The sequence below is a fragment of the Pogoniulus pusillus genome, chromosome 4, assembly GCF_015220805.1.
Source record: "Pogoniulus pusillus isolate bPogPus1 chromosome 4, bPogPus1.pri, whole genome shotgun sequence".
Lineage (NCBI taxonomy): Eukaryota > Metazoa > Chordata > Aves > Piciformes > Lybiidae > Pogoniulus > Pogoniulus pusillus.
This window is the reverse complement of record NC_087267.1, coordinates 30,521,743-30,546,861: the sequence shown is the minus strand read 5'-3', so window position 1 is coordinate 30,546,861 and position 25,119 is coordinate 30,521,743. Positions and strand designations below refer to the sequence as shown.

Here is a 25,119-nt window from a genome sequence, read left to right as displayed (position 1 = left end):
GCACATAATAGACAGAACTGCTTTTTTCTCTCTTAAAATTTGAAAAACTGCAGTAACAGCAGTAGGTTTGGGTGTTTCACTGCAAAATATTCCCATCTTGAAAGACACTTCAGGAATAAAGGTTCTTGTGACAGCCTGGGACAAGTTAGATCCTTTGGGATTCTGTTTCCTCTGTGACATTTTTTAAAGTAAATACTCTGTCATGCTTTAAGCAGGAAGTGCTATGTTAATGTAAGATGGAGTTCTTTGAATTTCAAACCTCATAAACATAGGCCTTGTTTGAGAATATTTTTTTTTACTCTTAGAAGGCCAACAATTTAGGTAAATAGGTAAATAGAGTTTTAGGTATATAACACTTAAAATCCCTCTACGTTTCTGTATGAGACAAGAAGTAGGTCAGTTTAAGTGTGTGGCTGTAGTTGTTGTAACCAGGCTACTCTGTGTACTTGCTGTGTCTTTCATGGCATCATATAACCAGTTTTACATATAACATGGAGAAAAAACATGAACAGCTAGAGAGAACCATCAGTGAGAGATGTAAGCAGTAGATCTGAAACAAGATTGAAAACTGGCAAATTTAGAGACTCTTTAGAGAGAAAGGACTGTTGACTTGCCAGAATGTTGAAGGGTCATGTGTTCATGAGGATTTTACTGAGGGTTAATGGATTGTCTCTTTCTTGCCCAAGGAACCTCCAAAAGAGGACCTGACAGTGTCTGAAAAGTTTCAGCTTGTTCTAGACGTCGCTCAGAAGGCACAGGTACTTGTGCTGCACTTGAACCTCCTTGTCTAAGTGATCAAAGTACTTTACTATTCAGTGTGTGAGAAAAAGAGAGTTTAAAAAACAGTGCTTTCTCTGCATTGGGGTCTTTAGTTACGAGCAATAAGGATCTTTATAAGATGCTTGGAACTTCTGGGAACAGAGTGATACTTTAGAGAACATCTGTAGTTGATGTTTGAGGTTATCCAGTTATGGCTCAGAGCAATGTCTGAAGAACAACAGAAGGAGCTTCTGACAGGTTTTTCCTTAATATTTGCAAACAGACTTTTAATGCTGTAGATCAGATGATGAATCTTACCAGTGTACTGGAGTATGAATCTATATCCCAAGTGTGCAAGCTGCAAAACTGGGGTAAAAGACCCGACTAATTCAGTAGTTTGCACAACATCTCTGAGAGTCTGTTTTAAATACTGCCAACCCCCAAGCCTCTATTCCTTGTACATGGGATGAGAGGATGAGTTTCAGGTAGCAGCTGAGTGACTCTTGGAGTACTGTGTCCACTTCTGGGCCTCTCAATTCAAGAGAGATGTTGAGGTATTGTAACATGTCCAGAGAAGAGCAACGAAGCTGGTGCGGGTCCCGGAACACAGCCCTGTGAGGAGAGGCTGAGGGAGCTGGGGTTATTTAGCCTGGAAAAGAGGAGGCTCAGGGGTGACCTCATTGCTGTCTGCTCTGAAGGGAGGTTGTAGCCAGGTGGGGGTTGGTCTCTTTTCCCAGGCAACCAGCATCAGAATGAGGGGACGCAGTCTCAAGTTGTGCCGGGGGAGGTATAGACTGGATGTTAGGAGGAAGTTCTTGCCAGAGAGAATGATTTGCCATTGAAATCGGCTGCCTGGGGAGGTGTTCAAGAAAAGACTGAGGCAGTGCCATGATCTAGTTGCTTGGCTAGGACTGGGTGCTAGGTTGGACTGGATAATCTTGGAGGTCTCTTCCAACCTGGTTGATTCTACAATTCTATTCAGTGACTCCACCACCCAGGTGAACTGCAGCCTCATGCCATGTCTAATGATGTGTCACTGCTGAATGTAGTTTACCATTCTTTTGCCAACTGCGTATGCTCATGTCCTTTCTTCTGCTAGCAGTGGTGCTTGTGTTTATATGAACACCTTCAAAAATTTATTGGAAAGATGAAGTTTGCAAGAATCAGTTGGAGAGGATGGCCATATAGCCGCCTTAGTTCTGAGCAGGGGTATGTCTCCATCGACAGCTTCTGGATTTATATGGAATCTAGTATTGATAAACACCTGGTGGTGTGTTTCCAAAGAAGCAGAGAGCTCAGTAAACGCTTCCTGTGACTTCAGTACTCAGAATGTGAGAAGAAACTCCCAGTTTATTTACCTACTGACAGAAGCTCTTAACTCTTAGATTGACAGCTTAATTTAAAATCTTTCCCATGATGTAAACCCTTTCCAGTTGTGGCAGTGGGGTCAAATAACTTCCTTACTTCGAGCCACCAATCAGAGTTGCAGAACAAGGTGTTAAATGACAGGGAAATCATCACATGTTGCTATCCTGTGTTTTTATTTACTGAATTATAAAGTAGTTTAATGGCTAAAAATTAGTTTTAATACAAGTCACACCTGGGAATTGCTTGTTAACCAGCAGAGTAAGGTAAATGCTGGTGTCTATTGTGTGGGCAGAAAAACCTCAAATAGTGCAGGACTCGGTTGTAATTCTTATGCTTCTTATGCAGAATCTTTTTGGCAAGATGGCAGACATACTGGAAAAAATTAAAAAGTAAGTCACCTGATGCAAGTCTTTTTCTCCCATCTTAAAACAAGACTTGATCAATGTCTGGAACACTTATAATAAAATATTTCTTTTTGTCTGCAGCTTGTTCATGTGGGTCCAACCAGAAATAACACAGAAGCTCTACATTGCCCTATGGGCAGCATTTATTGCATCCTGCTTTTTGCCCTACAGGATTATTGGGCTTGCAATGGGTAAATGCAATAGATAAGTGACCTGTTATAATCTAGACTTGGTGTGTTAAAGCTTGATGTCATCTATAGAGGGAGGATTTTAGAGTTTGCGAGAGAAAACTTGCATTAATAAATAATGCTGTGTTTTAAAGTATTTCTATTGTGTTTGATGTTGTCACATGCATTTCAAAAACCATCTCTGGATACATAATAAAGTAGAAAAAGACTGGATTATGTGTTGAGTTCTTGAAGAGCCTGCTTATGATGAGGTGTTAAATCATCCTTATAGCAAGCAGTTCAAAGGCTCAGATGTCTTGAAACAGGCAGCTATAAGGCCTTCCTCCAGGAAGTCATGTATTTTGGTTGTTTTTTGCTCATACATCATTGCAAGTGAAATATGTGGGATCACGCAGAAGACACAAAGATGGCAGGGTTGGGAAAAAAAGTTTAAGGCCTGTTGGGAGTACCTGTAAAACTCAGAGGATAGACTTGATGGAATGAACGGATTTCTGTGGCTGAAGTTGCAGATAAATTCTTAACTGGGAATTAGGAAAAGAGGGCTTTTGCTACAGCACAAGACTGTTTTGTCCGTATATGAAGCCATGTGAACCAAGAATTGTTTTGTAGGGGATTTTCTCATCATCATATGATCAAATGAGTATTTTCATGTAACTCGACTTCAAACTGTATTGAACGTAAACATAGGATCACTTCATACAGCAGTTGGATTGTGTGAAGAATGATTTTATTTACTCTGACTATCAGAAAGAGATCTGAATTGGATTCAGTGAATTTTTGAGAGATTATTTCAAACCTTTTTAATGTGGTACAATACACTGTATAAGATGAGAGGACATACTGGAGTGGAAGATAGAGTTTAATGAAGTACGTGAGAGCCCTCTGTTGCCATTGAAATTCTTGCAAGGAGCTGCAGTCTAGTGCTGTGATATACTTCCTGCTTTGAAAGTGTGTTGTGTTTTCAGAATGCTTCTGGTGCTATGGCATAGATGTGTGAACTATTTTAATGTTCTTCTGCATAAAAAGAAGCTACATTAAGTGGTTTTGAGTAACTGGCAGTGGGATGGAAGGAGTCTGGGCACTGGAAGAAATGAAAAATAATTTCCTGCCCTTGGAAGAAGTATCAAAATACTAAACTCGAAAGAATAGTTTAGCAGCATGACTGAAGATACTGAATTTGGTTTCATTCATGAGCTTCTTAAAATGTGACCAAAATAGTGATGTTATTAATGCTCCTTCAACTTGTGTACTAAAGTGAATGATTTTTAATTCAGGACTCTATGCTGGAATCAAGTTTTTCCTTATTGATTTCGTCTTCAAACGGTGCCCCAGACTAAGAGCTAAGTATGATACTCCTTATATCATCTGGACAAGTCTCCCAACAGATCCTCAGCTCAAGGATAGATCTAATGCTACAGTGTCAAGACGGGTAAGGGTGATCTTTTTATCCCTCTGTTCCCAACACCTGAAAATTGGATCCCTTTCTCCCTTTCCTTTTTCTCCAGTGACTAGAGCACATTAAAAGGAAGGTTAATTAAATCCTAACAGTTGATGTTACTTCTGTTCTTCGTGTTACTATTTTTGTCATGGTCCACAGTTTTTGTATGGATACTGTTTCTCATAAGAAAGGGTTCTATTATCAAAATATCTATATAAATCATGCTGGAAATCGTATGAAGTGTGCACTAAAAGGGCACTGAATATTGGTGATAAAATTCTGCAACACCAATTGGGCGAGATTTTATTGTCAAAACTGTCTTCCCTTTCTCAGTTTTCAGAAATTATTTCACAGTGAAAACTCAGTAGCTTCTGTAGATTAAAGAACAGTTAGGAAGAAGGCAAAGTGCAGTTAGTGATAAAGAAATTAAAAAGGCTGAAATATAATGCACATCTTACTAGTGGGATAAACATTAACAGAAAGGAGTAGTTTACAGATTTTTAGGCAGTGTGTTTTGATTATTTTTATTAGATGACTTTTTAACATAGTAATGATAAATTATCACACCATGTTGCTACTCCAGCGGTATATTTTTCTTTTGTTAAAGACTCATGGTTAAATCTAACTGTTTTGTGTGACATAATAGCGGAAAAGCAGGTTTTTTTTCTTCTCTGTGTCCCTGAATTTGTCAGTGTTTATTAGTTTAAAAATAAAAATAGTTGTAATAAAAGTTCAGTCAGATTTCATTTTAGCACCTGCTTAATGCCTTTTAGCACAACATCTAATTGCATTCATCTAGCATCTGAGTACTGCAATAAGTTCCCTGACTAAAATGTGCAGCATATAGCAGTAAGTCAGCCTGAGTACACAACTGGAGGTGAAAAGAGATTAACACATGAACCTTCAAGTGTTAAACTGTGAAGGAGGAATGTGAGGTTCTGGGGATGAAATAACTGCTGCAAAATCTGAGTATTTCAGAAAGTAGTAGGGAAGGACAGTCTCTGACAGAAAATGAGCTCCTATTTTCCAAGGGATGAGAGAGGTGAATGAACACTCAGGAGGAGCTGTCTGTAGCCCATATTTCTTTTGCTTGCAGAAGATAGACTTGGAAGTTCCTCTGCCTCTCAAGTTTATGTCCTTCACATACAGTGGTGGTTATTGCAGGTTCTTATTGGAGAATCTGCCTCAGAAGTGAAAAGGCTTTGAATTGCTGAACTTGAATCCATAAATTTACAGAATGATTATCCCTTATGGCTTAAGTTTTTACAAGTAGACCAAGATTTTGGTACTGCTGTGTCAGCCTTGACAGCTTTGGATTGTCTGTCTGAAAAGGATTTGCAGGCTGTATTATCTGCTTCCAAATGTCTTTGAAAACAACTCAGTCTCAGTAACTTTGCATAACCTTTTTACCCTTGAGATATTTCTGGAAATCTCATGGTACAAAAAATAAATTTTTGTACAAAAATTTAAAACTAGTTAAAGTTGTGTGCTGTTGGTGGTGTTTTTTTCCCATAGAAAAGGCAGAATCCAAAGCCACAAGTCCCAGTATATGTGTATATGCTTTGGCTTCTTATCATAAAACAGTGTACAAGATGCTATAAACCTAGATGCCCATACCACTACTCTGAACCCAGCTCCTTAGAGAACAATCCTGACAACAGTATCTGGTGGGTAAAGGAAGTATGTGGATGCTGATGTCAGTTCAAGTGGAAAGGAATATATCTCCAGGTTGTTGGTGATGTTTTAGGCAGTCAGAACTCTTCCAGTATTACAAATCCAATAATTCCCAGCTATGAATTTAGCCTTATCAAAATCAGATACAGTGGGGTTTTTTTCTGTAATGACCATAGGTTGCCTTTAGCCTGGGTGGTTATGCATAAATTCGCTGCTGCTTTTAAAGGCAGAGGAGTTTTTTGCCCATGTTAGGAAAGACTAGAACTAAAAGCAGAACTTTCTCTTGTCTTCACCAATTGGATTGGTTGTGATACTGAAGTTTTGAACATCTCTTTGTAATCTCTTTACAAAATGGGTAGGTAGGAAGCATGGTAGCAGAAGGCAGGAGTAATTCTCATTCCAATGCAAAAAAAGCATTGGACCTCTTCCCTTGATCTTTTGTTTTAGGCCACGGAGCTTCATCTGGTTACATGCATATTGTGCTAAATAAACTGTCCAGGAAAACCTTCAGAAAATTAATCTTATCTTTATTTGCACACAAATGGTTGGAGAAGCTGTTATTTTGTTCCAAGGGCTCAGTCATGCTAATGACACCACAGAAGGGCAGTAACTGAAAGCAACAGGAGAGTTATCATTAATCATTTGTTTTCTCTGTAAGTTTTCTTTATTCTTTTCCCCTGAGGCATTATTCTATGACAGTTGCCCTAACAGGTGGATGGTAAATAACCTCTGTTGTGCCTGTTGTCAGTCTAGTTTCTAATCAGCAATTGCAGTCCACATTTTTTCATTTGATTTGGATTTCTTTTGTTAGCAGTAAATCCTACGAAGTGTTGAGTGCTGCCAAGTTTGGTGGGAAAAAAAAAAAAGGCAGCAGAGGCTGATTGGCCTCTGACAGCATCAGGCCTTTTCAGAGAGGGCTTAGTTCTGAGCCTGTATGTTGTCAGTTTGCCAGTTGTTTAACTGTATGTGTGCAGTAGAGGTAAGAGCAGAGCTGTTAATACATCAGTGACAAAAGCGAGCCTTTGGAATCACGTCGTACCCCTCCCAAGATAAAAAGGCAAATGGAGGCAAGCTTTCCAAAAGAAACTGCCTTCTGTTCTTTGAGAAGCAAGGTTCACTTGCTAGGGCAGTAGCCAGTGTTTCAGAAGCTCTGCTCAAAAGTAGATTTACTCAGGTAGTTCGTTTTTGAGAACTCTGTGCTACCCTTTTTTCCCCCCCATCAAGGATGCTGACAACCATTCTGATTATTTCAGAAGTCAACACCCAAAATTCACTGCCACATCAAAGCAAAGATCAATGACTCTAATGCAACCTGAATAAACTGGTGTGCTCTAACCACTGATAACTCTTCATTTTTTAATTGCCTTTGTTGTGTGTAGTCTCTTGTTTTGTGAGCAAGTTCTGGCAGTGTCACTCAATTCATGTTTTATTCTATATATTATACTGCTAAATAGACTTTACTTTTTTTCTTTTTGTCACTGTCACATTTCTGTTGTTTGTTTCTTTTCCTACTAGCTGTCAGGGCATGAAAAGGTATGGATCTTAGTGTGGAACATTTCCTTTCAATTTCAGTATTTGTATTCATAATGAGCTTATGTAGTTTTGTGTGGCTTTTGTTTGCTTTTTTTTCTTTCTAAACTTACTTTGTGCGGTAATATTTTGTGCTTTGTCTCTGGAAGACAGACCAACAATAATGTATTAACTGTTAACTTGTTTTGCTAGTATCATAACTGGAGCTTTGTGCAGCGACTCAGCTACAATTGTATATACCCTTTCCTCTAGAAAGTGGTGTTTTTAGATAGGTGCATTTAGCACCATGTGCTTTCACCTCTGCAGACTGTGTCCATCAAAGACTGGCAATTTGAAAGGTTATGTTCAGATAGCACATTGGAGTGTTTTGTGCTGTAGCAATAGTTTAATGCAGTATTCCAAAGTTAACTTTGTTGAAGTAATTAAATAAAACTGTTATATTATGGAATTTTTTAGGAAGTGGTTAGTTAGCCAAGTTGTTTTCAAGACCACAGGTTAAATATTGCTGTTCAGATTTTGGAATTGCACTTATTTTTCTGCAGCTTCAAACAGCAGCATCCAGAAGTTACGTGGGCTCAAGTGCCCCAGCCGGCATAAGCAAAGACGAAGACACGAGTCGTTTCCATACCACCAAGAGGGGGAACTTCCACGAAGTTTTTAACCTATCAGAAAATGAGCGTCCTTTGCCAGGTATTATGCAATGAAAGGCTGCAGTAGTAGAGTATTAGATAAGGTTTAAAGTTGCAGTTTCCTTTGTTTGCAGTGTACAGCTATAAGCTTTTGATTAAAAAGACTGGCTTTAAATTAGGATGAATGGAGACAATCTCTTTCATTCCACATCCTTAGGGTTTTTTGAAAGAATGTACAGCCTGGTGTGCCCTTCGTGCTAATGCAAGGGAATAATTCTGTGGGTGTTTTTTGTTTTGGTGCTTAGTTTTTTTTAAGACCGTTGTTAAAACATGTTTATGATGTCTAAACTTGCCATGTGTAGACTTTTCTTTGTAAGCACTTCTATTTTCAGGTATTTGGTTTAACTTTCAATATTTGCTGCAGTTTTATAAGGAAATACTGGGATTAATGTCTGTCTCTTTTTATTAAAGTGAGATTTGTTGTTACGAATTTCAGTGTGTGAAAATGGCTGGCGCTGTTGCTTGATAAACAGAGATAGGAAGATGCCTACGGACTACATCAGGAATGGAGTTCTTTATGTCACAGAAAAGTGAGTCGTGGCAATTCACACATTTCTTAGAAAGGAAATATCAACCATGCTAAAAAGTTTGAATCTAAAAGTAATTTTTTAACAACGTTCTGAAAACCTAAAAAAAAAAGGCGCCACAAGAGAGGGAGAGCTGAATCTGGGGTATGGTAACATTTAACAAATGTGATCTTGCCTTGGAAGGGTTTGTATGGGAATGGAGAGTAATAGTTGTTGTAGCTGAAGCTCTTGATGTTGATTACATGCTAAATATATGTATATATCCTAAAAAAGAAATCTAAAAGCTAAGTGTATTTGAAGAGTTGTGAGCAGTGATTATTTGGCACGTACTTTCTTTTTTTAAATCAGATTGAATGTGTAGCTTCCTTGAAACAATATGTAACAAAAAGAAAATAGAAAATCAAGCCTAGTACTTGATTTTTGTTTTTGTTAATCCTTACCTTCCAGCCTCCCAGGGCTGGATAACTTTCATCACTACTGTTTGGGTCCTGCACTGAAATTCCTGGAGTGAATGAATAGAAATAAAGCTCATCTGTATGCAATGGCACCTAGTGATGGAGAGCACTCTGGCATTTAGAAATCTGAGCTTTTGTCTGCATCACAATAGTGTGAAATCAATGCAGAGTTTTTCATTAATCGTTTTGGATTTGGTATTGCAACTGTTTAAGGATCTATGTGCTGCTTGCTGTGTCTTTAAAATGCCCATCACCTTTAACCATTCACTGCAGTAATTGAAATACCAGATTTTTTTTTTCACTCTCTGTGATTGCTAGAAATTGCTACAATTTATGAGTGTTTGCTCTGAAGTGACAAAACTTTGTGAACTTTAAGAATACTGTACAATAATGAACATTTTCTTTCCTTGTTTCCAGTTATTTGTGTTTTGAAAGTTCCAAATCCGGCTCATCTAAAAGAAATAAAGTTATAAAACTAACAGATATAACAGATATTCAAAAGGTATGTCTGTTTTGTGTTGCAAGTAGGGGAGAAACATGAGTTTCTATTCAGCTTGTCAGGTTTTACTTTTCTACTTACATTATTTTGTTAAAGTGTAATCCTTTGATCAGGAATATTTCCCAGAACTGTTTGTTGAGCCATTTGGACTCAGCACAAGCAAACTCACTATGAGCATACAAACAAAGTACTTCACTATACTCTTACACTCCTGAACTTATTTTAAAATGAAAGTTGGGTTGTGTCTTATCTTCTGTCTTGGCTATTGCTGATTAGGCATTAGGAAGATTTATTATTAACAGGAATTGTGTATTAAAACTTGCTTAGCTGTTGATGCACCATTTTCAAAGTGGATGTGTCAGAGAGATGATTATTGTCAGTGGAAAAAAGTAAATCATTAGAATGGGAAGACTGAGTCAGGCTGGAGTTTCATTTAGTTGAGATCTCATCACTAACAAAGGCAAGAAATGGATGATTGGAAGCATGGCAACTATGATGTCCAGCTGAGTTTTATCAGCCTGCAGTCACTAATGGCTTTACTGAGGTCTATGGCACATTTAATTACCTTCTAAATGTTACATTTTGTTACCTTCTCTGAACTTGTCCTGTTCTTTAATATAGACACTACTGCTTTCTGTGTCCTGTATCCATGAATGCCACAGATTAAAGCATGAAGACACACCTCAGCCCAATGTCTACTGCTTAAATACCTCTAGATTTTCAGATTAGTTCCTTCTATTTATATCATGTGTCTGTAAAACAGACAACTGAGGCATAACTTGAACATTCCCATTGTAATTCACTATTTATGGATTTTAAAACATTGTACTTGAAGCAATGCTGGTCTATTGCTCAGTAAGCCCTTAGTGACATGAGGGTCCTTTTGCTTCTGTGTAGGTTTTTAGTGAAAATAAGACAAGGATCATGTAGTCAAGCATAAAATGTCCTGTATCTGGTTTTATTTGAGGATAGGAAACACAGAGCAGATTTGGAGTCATCTTCCATTTTGGGATGTTCTCCAGTTCAGACAACTGTATCCCTTCTTAGCATTGCAGACTTTCTTCAAAAGAAACAAACAACAAAGCCAACAGACCCAAACAAACATTCCCTTGCAAACCTCCTGAAAAACCTCAACACAACAAATTAAAAAACCAAAAACTAGAAAACCTCAAACCAAACAAAACTCTCAAATAAAAAGGCAAACAAATAAAACCCCAGGTGAATAAAATGAAACAGCCAAACCTATACATGGCCTGTTTGTAGTTTTGAAGAAAAAACGTTTTTTCTGGTCTGCTCACTGCTCTGGTGAATGAATGTTACTTCAAGGGAAACATTTAGGTGGTGCTCACAGGCATGCTTTCATGTACACATGCACACAGGGCTGTGGTGTACCACCTACCTGCACCATCCAGCTGCTGGCATGGTCCCTGAGCATCTCACAGTATAGGTTATGCTGTGCCCAGTGACTTTATGGCCAAAGAACGCTGGCTGCTTTGTTTGTATATCGGAGTCTATTAATTATGGCTGGAAGGATACACCGGTAACAAGTTGTGTAACCTCAGCATCTTCTGCAGTTGTGTAGTATGTAAAGATAGCTTTCATCTGTGTTTTTTTGGTTTGACTTCTTTTTTTCTTCACTTTTTAGTATAAAGTGCTCTCTGTTCTCCCGGGATCAGGGATGGGTATTGCTGTATCAACGCCATCTACACAAAAAGTAAGTAGCTGTCTCCATCTGTGTTGCTGTGCTTGGCTTCGTGCTCTTCTTGTCTTCTCTGGCTAGTACCAACAAAGATGACTCCTTTTTTTCCCCCTTTTGCCAGTGGTTGTTTTGTTTGTTCTTGATTGAATTGTCTACTTTTCTGTATATTTGGATTCAGAATTTTAATTTGATCATTTAGCTTGTTCTGCTGCATCTGAGCTATTTTCATCTAACACTTCAGAAAGATTTTGCTGTTCTACTATGCCTGTTGACTGTTCCCCAGCATCTTTTCATCAGTAGTATGAGGGCTGCTATCCTGTGCTGTCTAGAATGAAAAGCTGATGACTTGAGTGTATCTCTGAGTGAGGAGCCTTTGGGATGGAAGGGTCTGACCCTCAGATGTAGTTTTTCTGTTTCAGTGTTATGTTGCCAAAGATATACAAGTTTCTCTAAGCCTCAAATACCCTTTGAGCAAACAAAGCCTTTCTTAAGATATGACCGAACTTAGTTTTAAACTAATCACAGAATGGCAGAGGTTAGAGGGGACCATTTATTCCAGTGCCTCTGTCAAAGCAGGAAAGCACCCAGGTGGGTCTTGAAAGTCTCTGTAGAAGAATACTCCACAACCTCTTCAGGAATGCCTATTCCAGTGTTCTTTCATCCTCACATTTAAAGTTTTTCCTCCTCTTAAGTCAGAAATTCCTGTGTTCCAGTTTGTATCCATTACCCCATATCCTATCACTTTGCACCTGTGAAAAGAAACTGGCCCATGCCAATTGACAACCCTCCCTTAAGGTGTTTTTAAACATTGATCAGATCCCCTCTTAGCCTTCTCTTCCCTGGACTAAACGGTCCCAGGCCTTTCCTCGTAAGAGAGATGTTCTGTTCCCTGTAGTCATCTGTGCGGCCCTCCATTGGACTCTCTCCAGTAGTTCCCTGTCTCTCTTGAAGGGGAGCCCAGAACTAGACACAGTAGTCCAGATGGGGCCTCACTAGGGGAGAGAAGAACCTCCCTTGACCTGCTTGTCACACTGTCGTTAATGCCCCCAGAAAACCACTGGTCTTGGCCATGAGGGCACATTGCTTTCTCATGGACAACTTACTGTCCATCAGGACTCACAGGTACTTCTCCAGGGAGCTGCTTTCCTAACCTGTACTGGTGGGTGGAGTCCTACACCTGAGTGAGAAAAACTCTACACTTGTCCTGGCTGAATTTCATTAGATTCCTTTCTGCGTGATCCCCAGACTGTTGAGATCTTGCTGTATGGCAGCACAGCCTTCTGATAACACCATCAGCCAATCCTCCCAGTTTCATATCGTCAGCAGACACTTGTGGGCACACTCTATCTCTTCATATAGATTGAAGATGTTGAACAAGACTGGGCCCAGTACTGACCCCTAGGGAACACCACTAGCTACAGGCCTCCAACTGGACTCTGCATTGCTGATCACAACCCTCTGAGCTCTGTTATTTAGCCAGTGTTCAATATGTCTCAAAGTCCACTCATCTACCCCACACTTTCTGAGATTACTTAAGGATGTTATGGGAGACAGTGGCAAAAGCTGCAACATTCACTGCTTTCCCCTTGGCTGCCTAGCTAATCACCCTGTCATAAAAGGCTATCAGATTGGTCAAGCATGATTTTCCTTGGTGAATCCATGCTGACTACTCCTGATAACTTGCTTTTCTTCCATGTACTTAGAGATGGCCACCAGAGTGAGATGCTCAATCACCTTTCCAGGTATGGAGGTGAGACTGACTGGACTGTAGTTTCCTGGGTACTCCTCCTTGCCCTTTTTGAAGACTCTAGTGACATTGGCTTTCCTTCAGTCCTCAGGCATCTCTCCTGTTCTCCATGGTCTTTGGAAAATGATGGAGAGTGGCACAGCAACAACATCACCCATAAATAACTTTTCTCCAAGGCATGGAAGCATTGTTCCAGGCTTTTTGCTCATTGCTTGATATTGAAAAGTACTTAATTATGAAGTTGAAAATATTAATTTACCTAAATAGATATTCTATGACCTGAAATGAAGATGCACTGATAAAGATTTTTAGGAACCTTTAATGGAGGCAGCAGTCAGTCATGTAAAAGGTATGCACTGAGTGGATGGAAAGAGGTGAAATATTGCCAATATTCTGTGCAGATGCATTTTATGCCACAGTTGTTTTAAGAAGTAGTAAAAAAATCATAAATTGATTTAGTAGGGAAAAAAAATCCTATTCTTTATTAATACACTTTGAGTACTGTTCCTGTTCCTAGTGATCTGTTCAGAACTGTACCTAGAGGAAGTTTTTTCATTTCCAGACTGACATGATTTTTTTTTTCTCCTCTCATTTAGCCTTTGGTGTTTGGTGCCATGGTACACAGAGATGAAGCTTTTGAGACCATATTCAACCAGTATGTGAAAATAACCTCTGCATCATCAAGTAGTGAGAGCTAGTATTGTATTCTAGGAGACCTAAAGGAACCTTTCTAATTTTAGAACTTGGTAGTGGAAAAAAAAAAAGAACATCCTCATCTATTTTGCAATAATTTTTCTTGTCTGGTGGTTTATATTCTCTCTGTTACATAAATCAAGTGTATTTTATATATGCCTTCATGTTTGTTTTTAAGGGTTTTGTAAAAAAATGTTTAAAAAGGAGAAAAAAAAACCAAAACACAACAAAAAACCCAACCAACAACAAAAAAACCCAAAAACAATAAAATGAAAGAAAACAGTGAAAGTGCTATCATCACTATTAGCCTTGCACATTAAGCACTTTTAATGTTTATTTACTGACATAAAGCTTGGAGGATACTTAAAGAACTAGCTAAGTAACAAAGTGAAGCTGATTGATCCCTTGAACTCCACTCATATCACCAGGGATACTTTTGTCCATGCATCCATTACTTTTCCCCAAGATGTGAGAATGGTAACTGCAGCAGCTTGAGTTCTCTTTTTTTCAGCTCAGAGTTTTTGCTTAAGTTCTTTGTTAAAGCTGATAGCACACCAAGAAAGTATTATCATCTTAGTGTTTCCATATCTATAACTGCACTTAAAATAATTCCTTTCTAATTCTTGCATTTCAGAAGGATGTTTTCCCAGTCTGGTTAGGTTCAATTTTTCCTGCACAGGTGTTAAAATTGCTTGTACAGTGATTTGGAAGAGAAATTTGTGACTATATTTTCCTTTCTTAATTAACCAAAGTAGGAGAAAGGAAGGCAGGCAGATACTTTTTATAAAAGAGGGCACTAAAATGTTGTTCCTAAAATGTTAGGCATCATATATTTGTATTTCTGTAGATACTTGATGCAGAAGGGCTCAACTATTGTACATGTTACATGTACGAGGTGTTTGTATGTTAATGCATTAAAGACTTGCAGGCTTTTTGTGTCGTGGGAGTTGGAAATAATGAAACTCGAGATAGGAGTTTTTCTTTTTTTTCCAAATGTGGCTTTTCTCCTGAGCTACCTTGTAATAAAATAGCATTAAAATGTAGCAGCTGAAAGCACTAGTTTATTTTCAGAGCATAATTTGAGACATGTTGATATGTTGCTCCTTTTCCCTTGGCAAAACTAAACATTAATAACAATTAAATCGAGCAACCAGGTAACACAGGAGGGTTGTGCTCCTTCTCTAAACTCTCTCAGGCCTTTTTAGCAGCCAAGCACATATTACCCTTTTGTCTTTAATATTAGAAAGCTTTTAGACTTTGTATAGCACCCAACTGAGAGGTTTAGAATTTTATTTGCATTTTCATGAAAGCACAGTAGGAGTTACACCAGGCCTTTTGCTCTGTCTTTGGAGTTGAATATTTATGGATGTCTCCAGACACTATATGAATGTCCTCCCCAAAAAGTAATGGAGATGCAAATTCTTATGGGACTTGATTTAATGGATCTTTCTTATTTTAAGCAGCAGGTTTTCTTCTTTATAGGGAAAGGGGTAACATGAAGGAAGGAGAAGTGAGACAAACACAAAAAGATGTTTAATTCTTACCACAGTTTTTAAAGTTGCTTGACAAATGCAAAAGTAATGAAGAATGTGGCAGTCCAACTGTACAAACTTGATTTCATTCTGGCCATGAAGAGATATGGTATGAGTACCTCAGTATGAATTTGATAGGAAGAAATACTATTGAGTACTGTGATTTGATTGGGTATTGTCAAGTGAAACACTGATGGGGTAAAACTGTCCTGAGTGGGAATGTGAACAAAATGAAAGAAAATCTATCATAATAGCTAAAATGCTGTTTTTGAGTTTTCCCTTTGGAGTAGCACATGAATATGTCTTCATATGACCTGAAAAGGGGGTGCTTTTCTAAAACCTCCTTGGGCATGGTGGAACTAAGGGCCTGAAAACATAAAATATAAGTGAAGCTGGTGGGAAAGCAGCCACCACCTAATAGCTTGGCAGTTTACAGTTCTTTGCTTCACACTTGCAGGTTTTATGTTCAAATAAAAATCCTTGATTTAATTTTTATCAAACCTACTTTAAACCTACTTTAATCTCCTTCTGTAACTGCTGTGTATTATCATTTGACTTTCTTCTCTAGAAACTTCCTGAATAGTGTGACCGACAAATAGGCATTAAAAATTGCTTAATGTAATACAAATCTTAATCAGATTCATTTGTTTTGTCTTAAAAAAAAAATCCCTTGGGTGTGTTTAAGGTTATCCTTTTTTTTGAAGAAACAGAAAACTATATTTTTTACAGAGAGCATGCTCTTTTTCTTATTCTTGTATCATTTTTCAAGTGTAATTTGTACCTTTGCTCTAATCATGACAGCAGTTTAAGTAGGAAATTGGTTGACTTGCACTTCTCCCACCCGTCACTGGCTGACGCTAGTATGCAGGATTCTCCTAGATTCTGGTTCCCGGAGGAGCTATAGGTCCTGTATTGATGGTGCCAGGATAGTTAATCATACCTAGGCTTATGGAAGGGAGAAAACATCATCATTTTACCAGACTGAAATGCCTCATGCATGCAACATGCACCTAAAACGTTTGGGTTTTTTTTGGGGGGGGACACACAAAGTAATTAGAACCTTCTTACAAAACCTGATGTTTGAATTACTCCGCACTTTAACAATGTGAACTCAAAACTTAGCAATTCTCAAAGCAGTAAACCTAGTGCACACTGCAATGCAGCATTTTTTCATTCTAATGTGTAGAAAACAGACTGGATTTAAAGAAACCACACAAGCTGTAATATAACCTACAAGCGTCTGTGTACATATCTTGCAAAGTTCACTTTACATGGGCTTGTCCAGCCTCCTAATCCACAACTGCTCCTGTGGCCTAATGATTTCAGAGATTACCGGACACAGGGGGCAACTTGGGTGTAATTGCTGATGCATTTGCTCATGCTTTTCCTACTGCTGCACCCTCCCAAGTTTGGAGGGCAGAAAGGGATGGTTTGTGAGTAAATACTTACTTCTAGAATTACATTGAAGCTCTCAAATCCCAATATTCCTACCTAGTTTTGCTGTATCATCTGCTGTGCTTTAGTAACAGGCTGGGTCATGCCACTTAATGTAAAGTGTTACTTTCTGATAGCAGCAAGTGATGTTCTTGTCATTCTGTCTGTCTGTTTGCTGTTTATATTTGCAGTTCTTATAATACCTGTGGTTCATTGCTGGATCATTCATGCATAATTGGATTTAACTTCTTTAGAAGCACATCAGTTAGTTTGAGTCCCTTTTAAAGAGACAAAATGGAAAAGGGAGATGAAAACTGACTGCTTTAATTCTTTATTGGTGACCATTTAAATTCAAAAGGCAAAAAAGCTGAAATATGAAATCATGCCTTTCCATGCTCTGTAGCTTTTGTGAGGCAAGATTGAATGAAATAAGCTATTTATTAGTAGCACATCACACAGGATGCCAGCAGCAAAACCCTACCCCTGTTTCTGCAGATGAAGAGAAAAGAGATTTTTCCCAGTCATGAAGAGATGAAAGGATGTATTTTTTTTTTTGGCTACTTAATCTTGTATTAAAACATTGGTAGTTTTTACTGAATTCTGTACGTTTTGGCAGACATTTAATTTCTACTAATCACTGAAATATAATGGATGTTAAGATTTTTATGTCTGAAGTTTGAGTCTCTATTTTGAAGTTGTAAATAATTCATTGTCAGTGTAACTTCTGTTTGACAAAAGACTTATACAGTATGAAGAATTGAAATGATGAAATGATTTACCCTGTACATTTTTTAAGAAAATCTTGTTTGTTTAAAAAGTCTTGTATAAATTATAATTTTTATTTAAATAAAACTAAAAATGCTTTGTGCTAATGCTTCTTACAGACTTTATAGACTTTTAGAATCCTTTAGATTGGAAAAGACCTTAAAGATCAGAATCCATCTGTTTAACTTCACCAAGTCTGGTGCTAGCTCTTGCCCCTCAGCACCACATCTGTCTGTGTTTTACACTTTCCCAATGTGGGAGTTCTGCTGAGCCCCCTTTTTACTTCTCCAACTGAGAGCTCTATCTTTGTGATCATGGTGCCCAATATGGCCTCCAGCCATGTATATCATCTGCCAATCCTTCTCTGATTGCAAACAGCAGGTCCAGCAGGGCACCTTCCCTAGCTGGCTCACTCAGCCTGTGTCAGAAGTTATCCTCCACACACTCTAGGAACCACCGGGACTGCTTTCTCTCTCCTGTGTTGTGTTTTCAGGAGACACCAAGGAAGTTAAGTCCCCCATCAAAACAAGGGCCAGCAACTATGAGACTTCTCCCACATGTCTAATGAGTATTTTATCTTTCTTTTCATTCTGTCTATCAAAACTCTGCCTGGTTTCTTGGAGCAAGGTGAGTTAGTGCTTTTTGGCAGATTCACCACTGGGGGAATGCAGGTGGGTTTTTGCTCTCACTGCTTTTGAAGCCCAAGGACTGTACTTCTATTTTAAGTAATCCTGTTCCTGAACAGTGGATATGTATATGTGTGTGTATGTATGTGTGTAATCATACAGTCAATTTAAGGAATGATAAAGCAAACAGTTAAGATGCTGTCACTGCTTGCAGGACTACAAATTTGTATCTGCCAGAGCTCCTTCACAGAGCAAATAACTTCAGATTTTGCTGCAGGTGGACGCTGGAGGTAAAGGTAAGACCTTTTTCCATCCTAGCAGTATGCAGGAAGTGTGCTTGGCAGAATCATTCCACATCCAGATAGGGCTGCTGTTTTGCAGCATCTGCCATTGTTTCAGCTCATCAGTCACACCAACACTTACCTACTTGTTGAGCCCTTTGGTTGTGCTTCTGTGCAACCAGTAACACTGTCAGGGATAAGCGGCAGGACTTCTCTATCCACAGTGTATGCCTGCCAGGAAGGCTCACTGCCCAGCACTGGCTTTCACTGGGTACACAGGCCTTTGTGTGTGGTCAGGAATGTAATAGCAGCAGTGAGCTGCCTGGTCATCTAATCCAGACCTATTTGTTTGCCTCTACAATACTCCTTTCTGTGTTTTGCTCAGCTGAAATAGATTGTTCCAGGACAGACCTTCCAGTTGTGCATGTGTGCTGCTCCATTTGTTTCAATATTTAGTTTTCTCCTGATGGCAGCATTGCATCTGGTGCTTTTATGATGGTATTTTACATGTGCTGACAATGCTTAACTTGCTCTGGCAATACTCAGCTTCCCTCTTCTACTGCTTTGATGCATTTTCATTATTTGTGCAAGATGAGTTGAATTTGCAGTAGTACTCAGAGACTGGATTCAACCTCCCCTGCCTGAAGCCTTCTGAAAGGAGCATGGAGGCTGGAAGTCTCATTTTGGCCATGATCTGCATGGTACTTGGTAGAAGAGGACAGTCTTCCTGAAAATAGCACTTGCTTTTTCAAGCGCAGTTTAGCAACCCATGCAAATAATAAATTGGTTGAGCTGCTTACCTGCTCTCTGTGTAGCTCTAATGCCCATGCAAGGAAAGGAAGCATGTTGGCAACGATCTGCAGTGTCACCAGTGCTGGCTGGTTTAATGCAGATGCACAGATAAAAGCATGGCTTTGTCTAATACTTGAGTTAACAGTGGAGGACAGTTAAGCATTCAGCTTGCAGAACCTGATGGTTTGGGTTTTTTGGCTGCTACTTTTAAGTAATCTTTAGGTCTGAGTTCCTCTACTAAATCATGGGATTCACTTAATTCCTCTGCTTGGGCAATTTTAGGATAAATTAAATGTTTTACCCATGAATTGCTGGCTTATCTCAGATCTATGAATATTTTTCTTTCATAGTGAGTAAAGCATACTAAAAATGAAACAGTTCCATTTACTGTCTTGGAGAAGTTGGGGCATTACAAAAGAATTAATCCCTTGCAACAACAACATCCTTGCTGGGTTGTGAATGTTTAAGTAGGCTTAATGCAGTATCATAAGGATGTAGCTGTGAACATGTCTTTGATATGATATTTAGCCTGAACTGATTCTGTGTTTGTCCAGGCTGGATTTGGCTTGGAGACAGAAAGTGAAGGGGAAGATAAAAACCTGTTTCTGTGTTTATCTGGATTTTCACTCTACCTTGTGAGCTTCACAGCCCATTAGACACGTGAATTAGACAAAATCTCTGCTTTTGCTTCCTGTACTACATATCCATTGTTGCCAATTTCTGTGGAAAATAGCTGTAGGTGGTTAATAATTTCCTTCAGTCTTCTTTTTTCACTATGCTTTTCTATTAAATTGTGATGGTTTGAGTGTTACCTGCCCCCCACACTTAAGAAAATCACCCAGACTAGACTCAGCTGAGCTGGAAATTAGAATGAAGCTTTATATTTACAGCTTAGCACTATATACAAGCAGGTATTTTCCATATATATACAGCCATATACAGAAATATACAAGTTAAAAAAAGTAATACAGAAACACAACAGCCCTCCTAGAAACCAGAGTCTGCAGGAGGAGCTCTCCACCACCCTTCCACCTCCTTTCCACCCCTCTACCTTATCCCAGACTTTGCCTTATGTTCAAGGTTTGTTTGGAGAATCAGCTAGAGTGGTTAGGAAGCAAAAGGGTTAGTTACACAGCAGGTTAGGGAGAGAAGTGCAGGCAGCCAGAGCCAGAGAGCAACTCTGTTATCTATGTTCGTGTTCTTGATTTTGTACATCTCAGCAAGCCTATGAGTGAAGTAGCCATCACCATTGCTTCCTTTTCACAGACTATAATCTAATTCTTCTCACCAAAATATTCCAGCTAGCTTCAGACTAGCACATAAATATAAAACTTGTTTATTCTATCTTTGCTGCCTCATGTTTCATCCTCTTGTAATTTTCTATATATGTTTTCTTTTTTCCCCCTTTGCTTCTTATGTATATATGCAAACCTTCCTCCAAAATGACTTGGCCCTGTTGTTATACAGCTTCCCTTCTCTTTATTCCTTGCTCTTTATTTTATCTCTGGATGTTTCATTTGAATGAGTAAAGTCCTACCAACACATGCATGACTAGATCAGAATTTTTTCTTAATACTCACACCATGTAGTAATTTGTGGCTTGCTTTTACCTCACAGTCTAACTGGAAGTTCAAGCTGAAATATGTCCAGAGAGAAGTGACTCTTTTATTTCATAAATTGCCCAAATTCCTGGTTTGCTGTCTGACTGCTCAAGTTTTGAATGGATAGCTTTTACTTCTGTTTCCTCTTACCTGAATATTTCTGCTATGGCATTGTTCCATTTTTGTTCCTCTGACAAGAATAACCTCATCCTTTCAGTCTTGATTGTTTAGAAATACTGACTGACCACATCCTGGTGAACACGACTCCATTTCACCAAAGCTGCCTTGCATCTGCTGTTACATCTTCTACTTTGTGTAAATTGGAGCTAAATTACTATCTCTGGTGCTGGTGCATTACTCGGTGGCTTCCATTTCCTCACACTGATGTGTGGCTTTTCCCCAAATCACTTGCACAACAAAAGAGAGAGGATGCTTCTTGAAACCATTAAGAGAGTGCTAAAAAGCAGGACTATCTTTTCTTGACAATGGCAGTTTTCTTGCTGTTGCAAGCCTATGTCAAGCAAAACATGTTTGTGGAGGAATAAACATAGAAATAGCTGCCTACTGCAAAATGGTATTTGAGAAGGGCTGAACCTTAGCCAGATTTTGCCTGGGTATCTCCATGCTACTCCTGAGCACAAGGCTGAGTTTTTAACCTCTCACAATAAGAATTTCTGAAAATTCTCTCCCCAGTTTTTCAGGTCAGAGAAGTATTTGGGAAGGGTTGTTCCCAGCATAAAGTCTGTAAATCCAACAGCTATACAGAGTGTTATTTTTGCTGTTTGAAAAATGGTCTGGCCTGACCACAAACATCACAGTATCACAGTATCATCAGGATTGGAAGACACTTCACAGATCATCAAGTCCAACCCTTCACCATAGAGCTCAAGGCTAGACCATGGCACCAAGTGCCACGTCCAATCCTGCCTTGAACATCCCCAGGGATGGCGACTCCACCACCTCCCCAGGCAGCCCATTCCAGTACCCAATGACTCTCTCAGTGAAGAACTTTCTCCTCACCTCCAGCCTAAATCTCCCCTGGCGCAGCCTGAGGCTGTGTCCTCTCGTTCTGGTGCTGGCCACCTGAGAGAAGAGAGCAACCTCCTCCTGGCCACAACCACCCCTCAGGTAGTTGTAGACAGCAATAAGGTCACCCCTGAGCCTCCTCTTCTCCAGGCTAAACAATCCCAGCTCCCTCAGCCTCTCCTCGTAGGGCTGTGCTCAAGGCCTCTCCCCAGCCTCGTCGCCCTTCTCTGGACACGCTCAAGCATCTCAATGTCCCTCCTAAAGTGGGGGGCCCAGAACTGAACACAGTACTCAAGGTGTGGTCTAACCAGTGCAGAGTACAGGGGCAGAATGACCTCCCTGCTCCTGCTGACCACCCCATTCCTGATGCAGGCCAGGATGCCACTGGCTCTCTTGGCCACCTGGGCACACTGCTGGCTCATGTTCAGGCGGGTATCAATCAGCACCCCCAGGTCCCTCTCTGTCTGGCTGCTCTCCAGCCACTCTGACCCCAGCCTGTATCTCTGCATGGGGTTGTTGTGGCCAAAGTGCAGCACCCTGCACTTGGAGCTATTGAACTCCATCCCGTTGGGCTCTGCCCATCTGTCCATCATTAGACACAAATATCAATGTTGATGTCAGTAATGATATTAAGCAGACACACAATGAGAATAAGGAATAAGACTCACATGAGCTGTTTCTAACCAAAATGATTCCTAAAACGATCATGCAAATCTATAAATCTGCACAGATATGATCTGTGGAGCATTTGGGGAAAAAAAGTCTTTGCATAAAAGGTTGAGGAGAGGGTGGTCAAAAGGCCATTTTGTTGGAATATATATATAGCAGCAGCCTTTACCTTTCTTGGGGGAAGGGCTTAGTGTATCTATCATAGTATCACCAAGGTTGGAAGAGACCTCACAGATCATCAAGTCCAACCCTTTACCACAGAGCTCAAGGCGAGACCATGGCACCAAGTGCCACGTCCAATCCTGCCTTGAACAGCTCCAGGGACGGCGACTCCACCACCTCCCCAGGCAGCCCATTCCAGTGTCCAATGACTCTCTCAGTGAAGAACTTTCTCCTCACCTCGAGCCTAAATCTCCCCTGGCGCAGCCTGAGGCTGTGTCCTCTCGTTCTGGTGCTGGCCACCTGAGAGAAGAGAGCAGCCTCCTCCTGGCTACAATCTCCCCTCAGGTAGTTACCAATGTTACCGATGTTATCAATACAGAGCTTGCAGAGCTTTCCAGTATTCAGAGACCTTTTTCTGCAAACACCCTGTGTGTCAGTTGCCTGCAGGAAGCATATGAACAGTGCTGGTTAGTGGCCATGCTCTAGGAAAGTTTCCAAAGCTGCACGTTCTCCTCCTGAAAATAGCAAGTAAAGAAGTTGACTGTTCATGACTTTAAGGATAGTAAAGGATTCCCTCATTGGGGATTTTTCAGCCTATATTTCTCTCCAGAGTTTTACCTTCATTTTGCATGTGTGCTGTTGGACATGTAGCTGTGTGTGCTGACAGACAGGCCCAAACCTTACCTTTCTATGTGCAGCAGATGCATTTACATGAAGGCAGGCTTTCTTTTCCTAAACCCTTAGCCCTTGTACTCATTCATTGTGCTTCTGCACCTCTCCCCATTTCAGTTCCTAAAGCTGCTTCCAGCTGCCCCTTCCTCCCACACAAGCCATGGACCACCATGTGGTTCAGGAGGTAATGATGCCTTTGGGTGCTCCTGTTGCTAGGAGGCTTCTCTGGCACTGCCTGGAATCTGACACTGCAAGACTGGGAGTGCTCCTGCCTGGTTTAGCAGGTCAGTCAGTTTTTGGTTAAATCTGCTGAGAAATTTGGATCTGAAATGAGGTTTTTTTTTCCAGCAGTGTGCTAGTTAGAAGCAAGCTGGAATGTTTTGGTAAAAGAACTAGATAACAGGCAGTGGAATGAAAACAATTGATGTCAGCTTCTCTCACAGTCACGCTGAGAGCTCTGGGAAGAAGAAGTAAACTTTCTCCATTTTGTCTCTCACTCTTGCTTTTGCCTTAGACCGAGACACATCTTTCTAACATCACTGCTTTCTAACCCTGCTCCCTAACCTCTTGGCTGCACCTCTCTTCTTCCTGAGAACTGGGGTAAGGTTGAGAGGGCCGGGGGAGGTGTTGGGGTGGTTTGAAAGCCCCTCCTGGGGACTCAGGTTTCTGGGAGGGGAGTTGTGCTTTTGTATTGTTTATCCTTTGTATATTTCTGTATATAATTGTATATAACTGTATATATTGTAAATAGCTGCTTGTAAATTCTGCTAGCTGTAAATGAATTGCTTCATCTATATTCCCAGGGTCCGTCTGAGTTAGCTGGGGCAAATACAAAAGTGTGGGGGGCGGGTAAGAGCCCAAACCATCACATTTTTTATTGGCACCCAACGTGGGGCTAGATATATTTGAGTGATTGGAAATTAGCTCTGGGAATTAAGATGAAGCTAATCAAGCAGCTATTGTATTTGGTGGGGATTATTGTGTGGCCTGTTTTCTGTTTTTTTGTGTACAACTGGATCAAAGATCAAATTGGTTATTTCTTGCTTCATGTAGTTTTTAAGAAGGTCAAAGCTAAGCTTTCAAGCATGTTCTGGAGCTGGGGTGATTTTATTCTTGGTTATGCTGGTTTTAGTGTCACTGAGAATATTACTAGTGATATTACAAGAGCTTTTGTCAATGATGTTACAATCAATCGAGGTTCTGCCTTATCTACTGCTCTCATGAGGGTCATCCAGCCCCAAACTGAAATGCCAAATCCCTGCAAGGATTTCTACTCGAAACAGAGCATGGCAGGGTTGCTGGGCATTATACTGGCTCTTGTAGTTTTAAATTTCATATTAATTTTGGCATTATGTGTGAAAAATTCAAAACCGGCTTCTGTAAGAGCTAGGAAAAATTCTGTCTCAAAACCAAATTCAGTAACAGTTTCTCAGCAATCTTCTTCCCCCCAGGCAGCCTCTCCACCCTCCTCTGTAGGTTCTGGGAGTTCTGCCAGTGTTCCCGCTGGTAACATAAACAATGATAAGGATAACAAAAACAATCCCACTAATGCTAATAATACTACTAATGCTGGTAATGCTAGCCCAGTTAGTCCAAATCCTAATGACACCAGCTCAGCCATCTGTCATTCAGTCATCCACAATGCACTGGAGAAAGGGAAAGCTCCAGAGCACATCCAGTACATCAACGACATCATTGTGTGGGGCCAAACTGCTGAGGAAGTCTTTGAGAAAGGTAACAAAATCATTGACATTCTGTTGCAAGCAGGTTTTGCCATTAAGAGAGACAACGTCAAAGGACCTGCCAGAGAAATTCAGTTTCTGGGAGTGCGGTGGCAGGATGGTCGCCGTTACATTCCTCAGGATGTGATTAACAAAGTCTCTACCATG

General features: G+C 40.0%; 1 protein-coding gene across 4 annotated transcripts in view; it reads left to right on the top strand.

Moving 5' to 3' along the window:
* GRAMD4 (GRAM domain containing 4) overlaps positions 1-17,508 on the top strand; it is an 80,014-nt gene extending 62,506 nt beyond the window's left edge. For all 4 annotated transcript variants that reach the window (XM_064142452.1, XM_064142450.1, XM_064142451.1 and 1 more), the window contains 9 exons: positions 687-758; positions 2,473-2,516; positions 2,613-2,722; positions 3,994-4,148; positions 7,904-8,051; positions 8,487-8,580; positions 9,450-9,534; positions 11,177-11,245; positions 13,574-17,508. In XM_064142452.1, coding sequence (XP_063998522.1) covers positions 687-758; positions 2,473-2,516; positions 2,613-2,722; positions 3,994-4,148; positions 7,904-8,051; positions 8,487-8,580; positions 9,450-9,534; positions 11,177-11,245; positions 13,574-13,675 — 879 coding nt within the window. In that variant the 3' untranslated portion in view covers positions 13,676-17,508. The remainder of the gene's footprint in view (positions 1-686; positions 759-2,472; positions 2,517-2,612; positions 2,723-3,993; positions 4,149-7,903; positions 8,052-8,486; positions 8,581-9,449; positions 9,535-11,176; positions 11,246-13,573) is intronic.
* Positions 17,509-25,119: the final 7,611 nt, after the last annotated feature.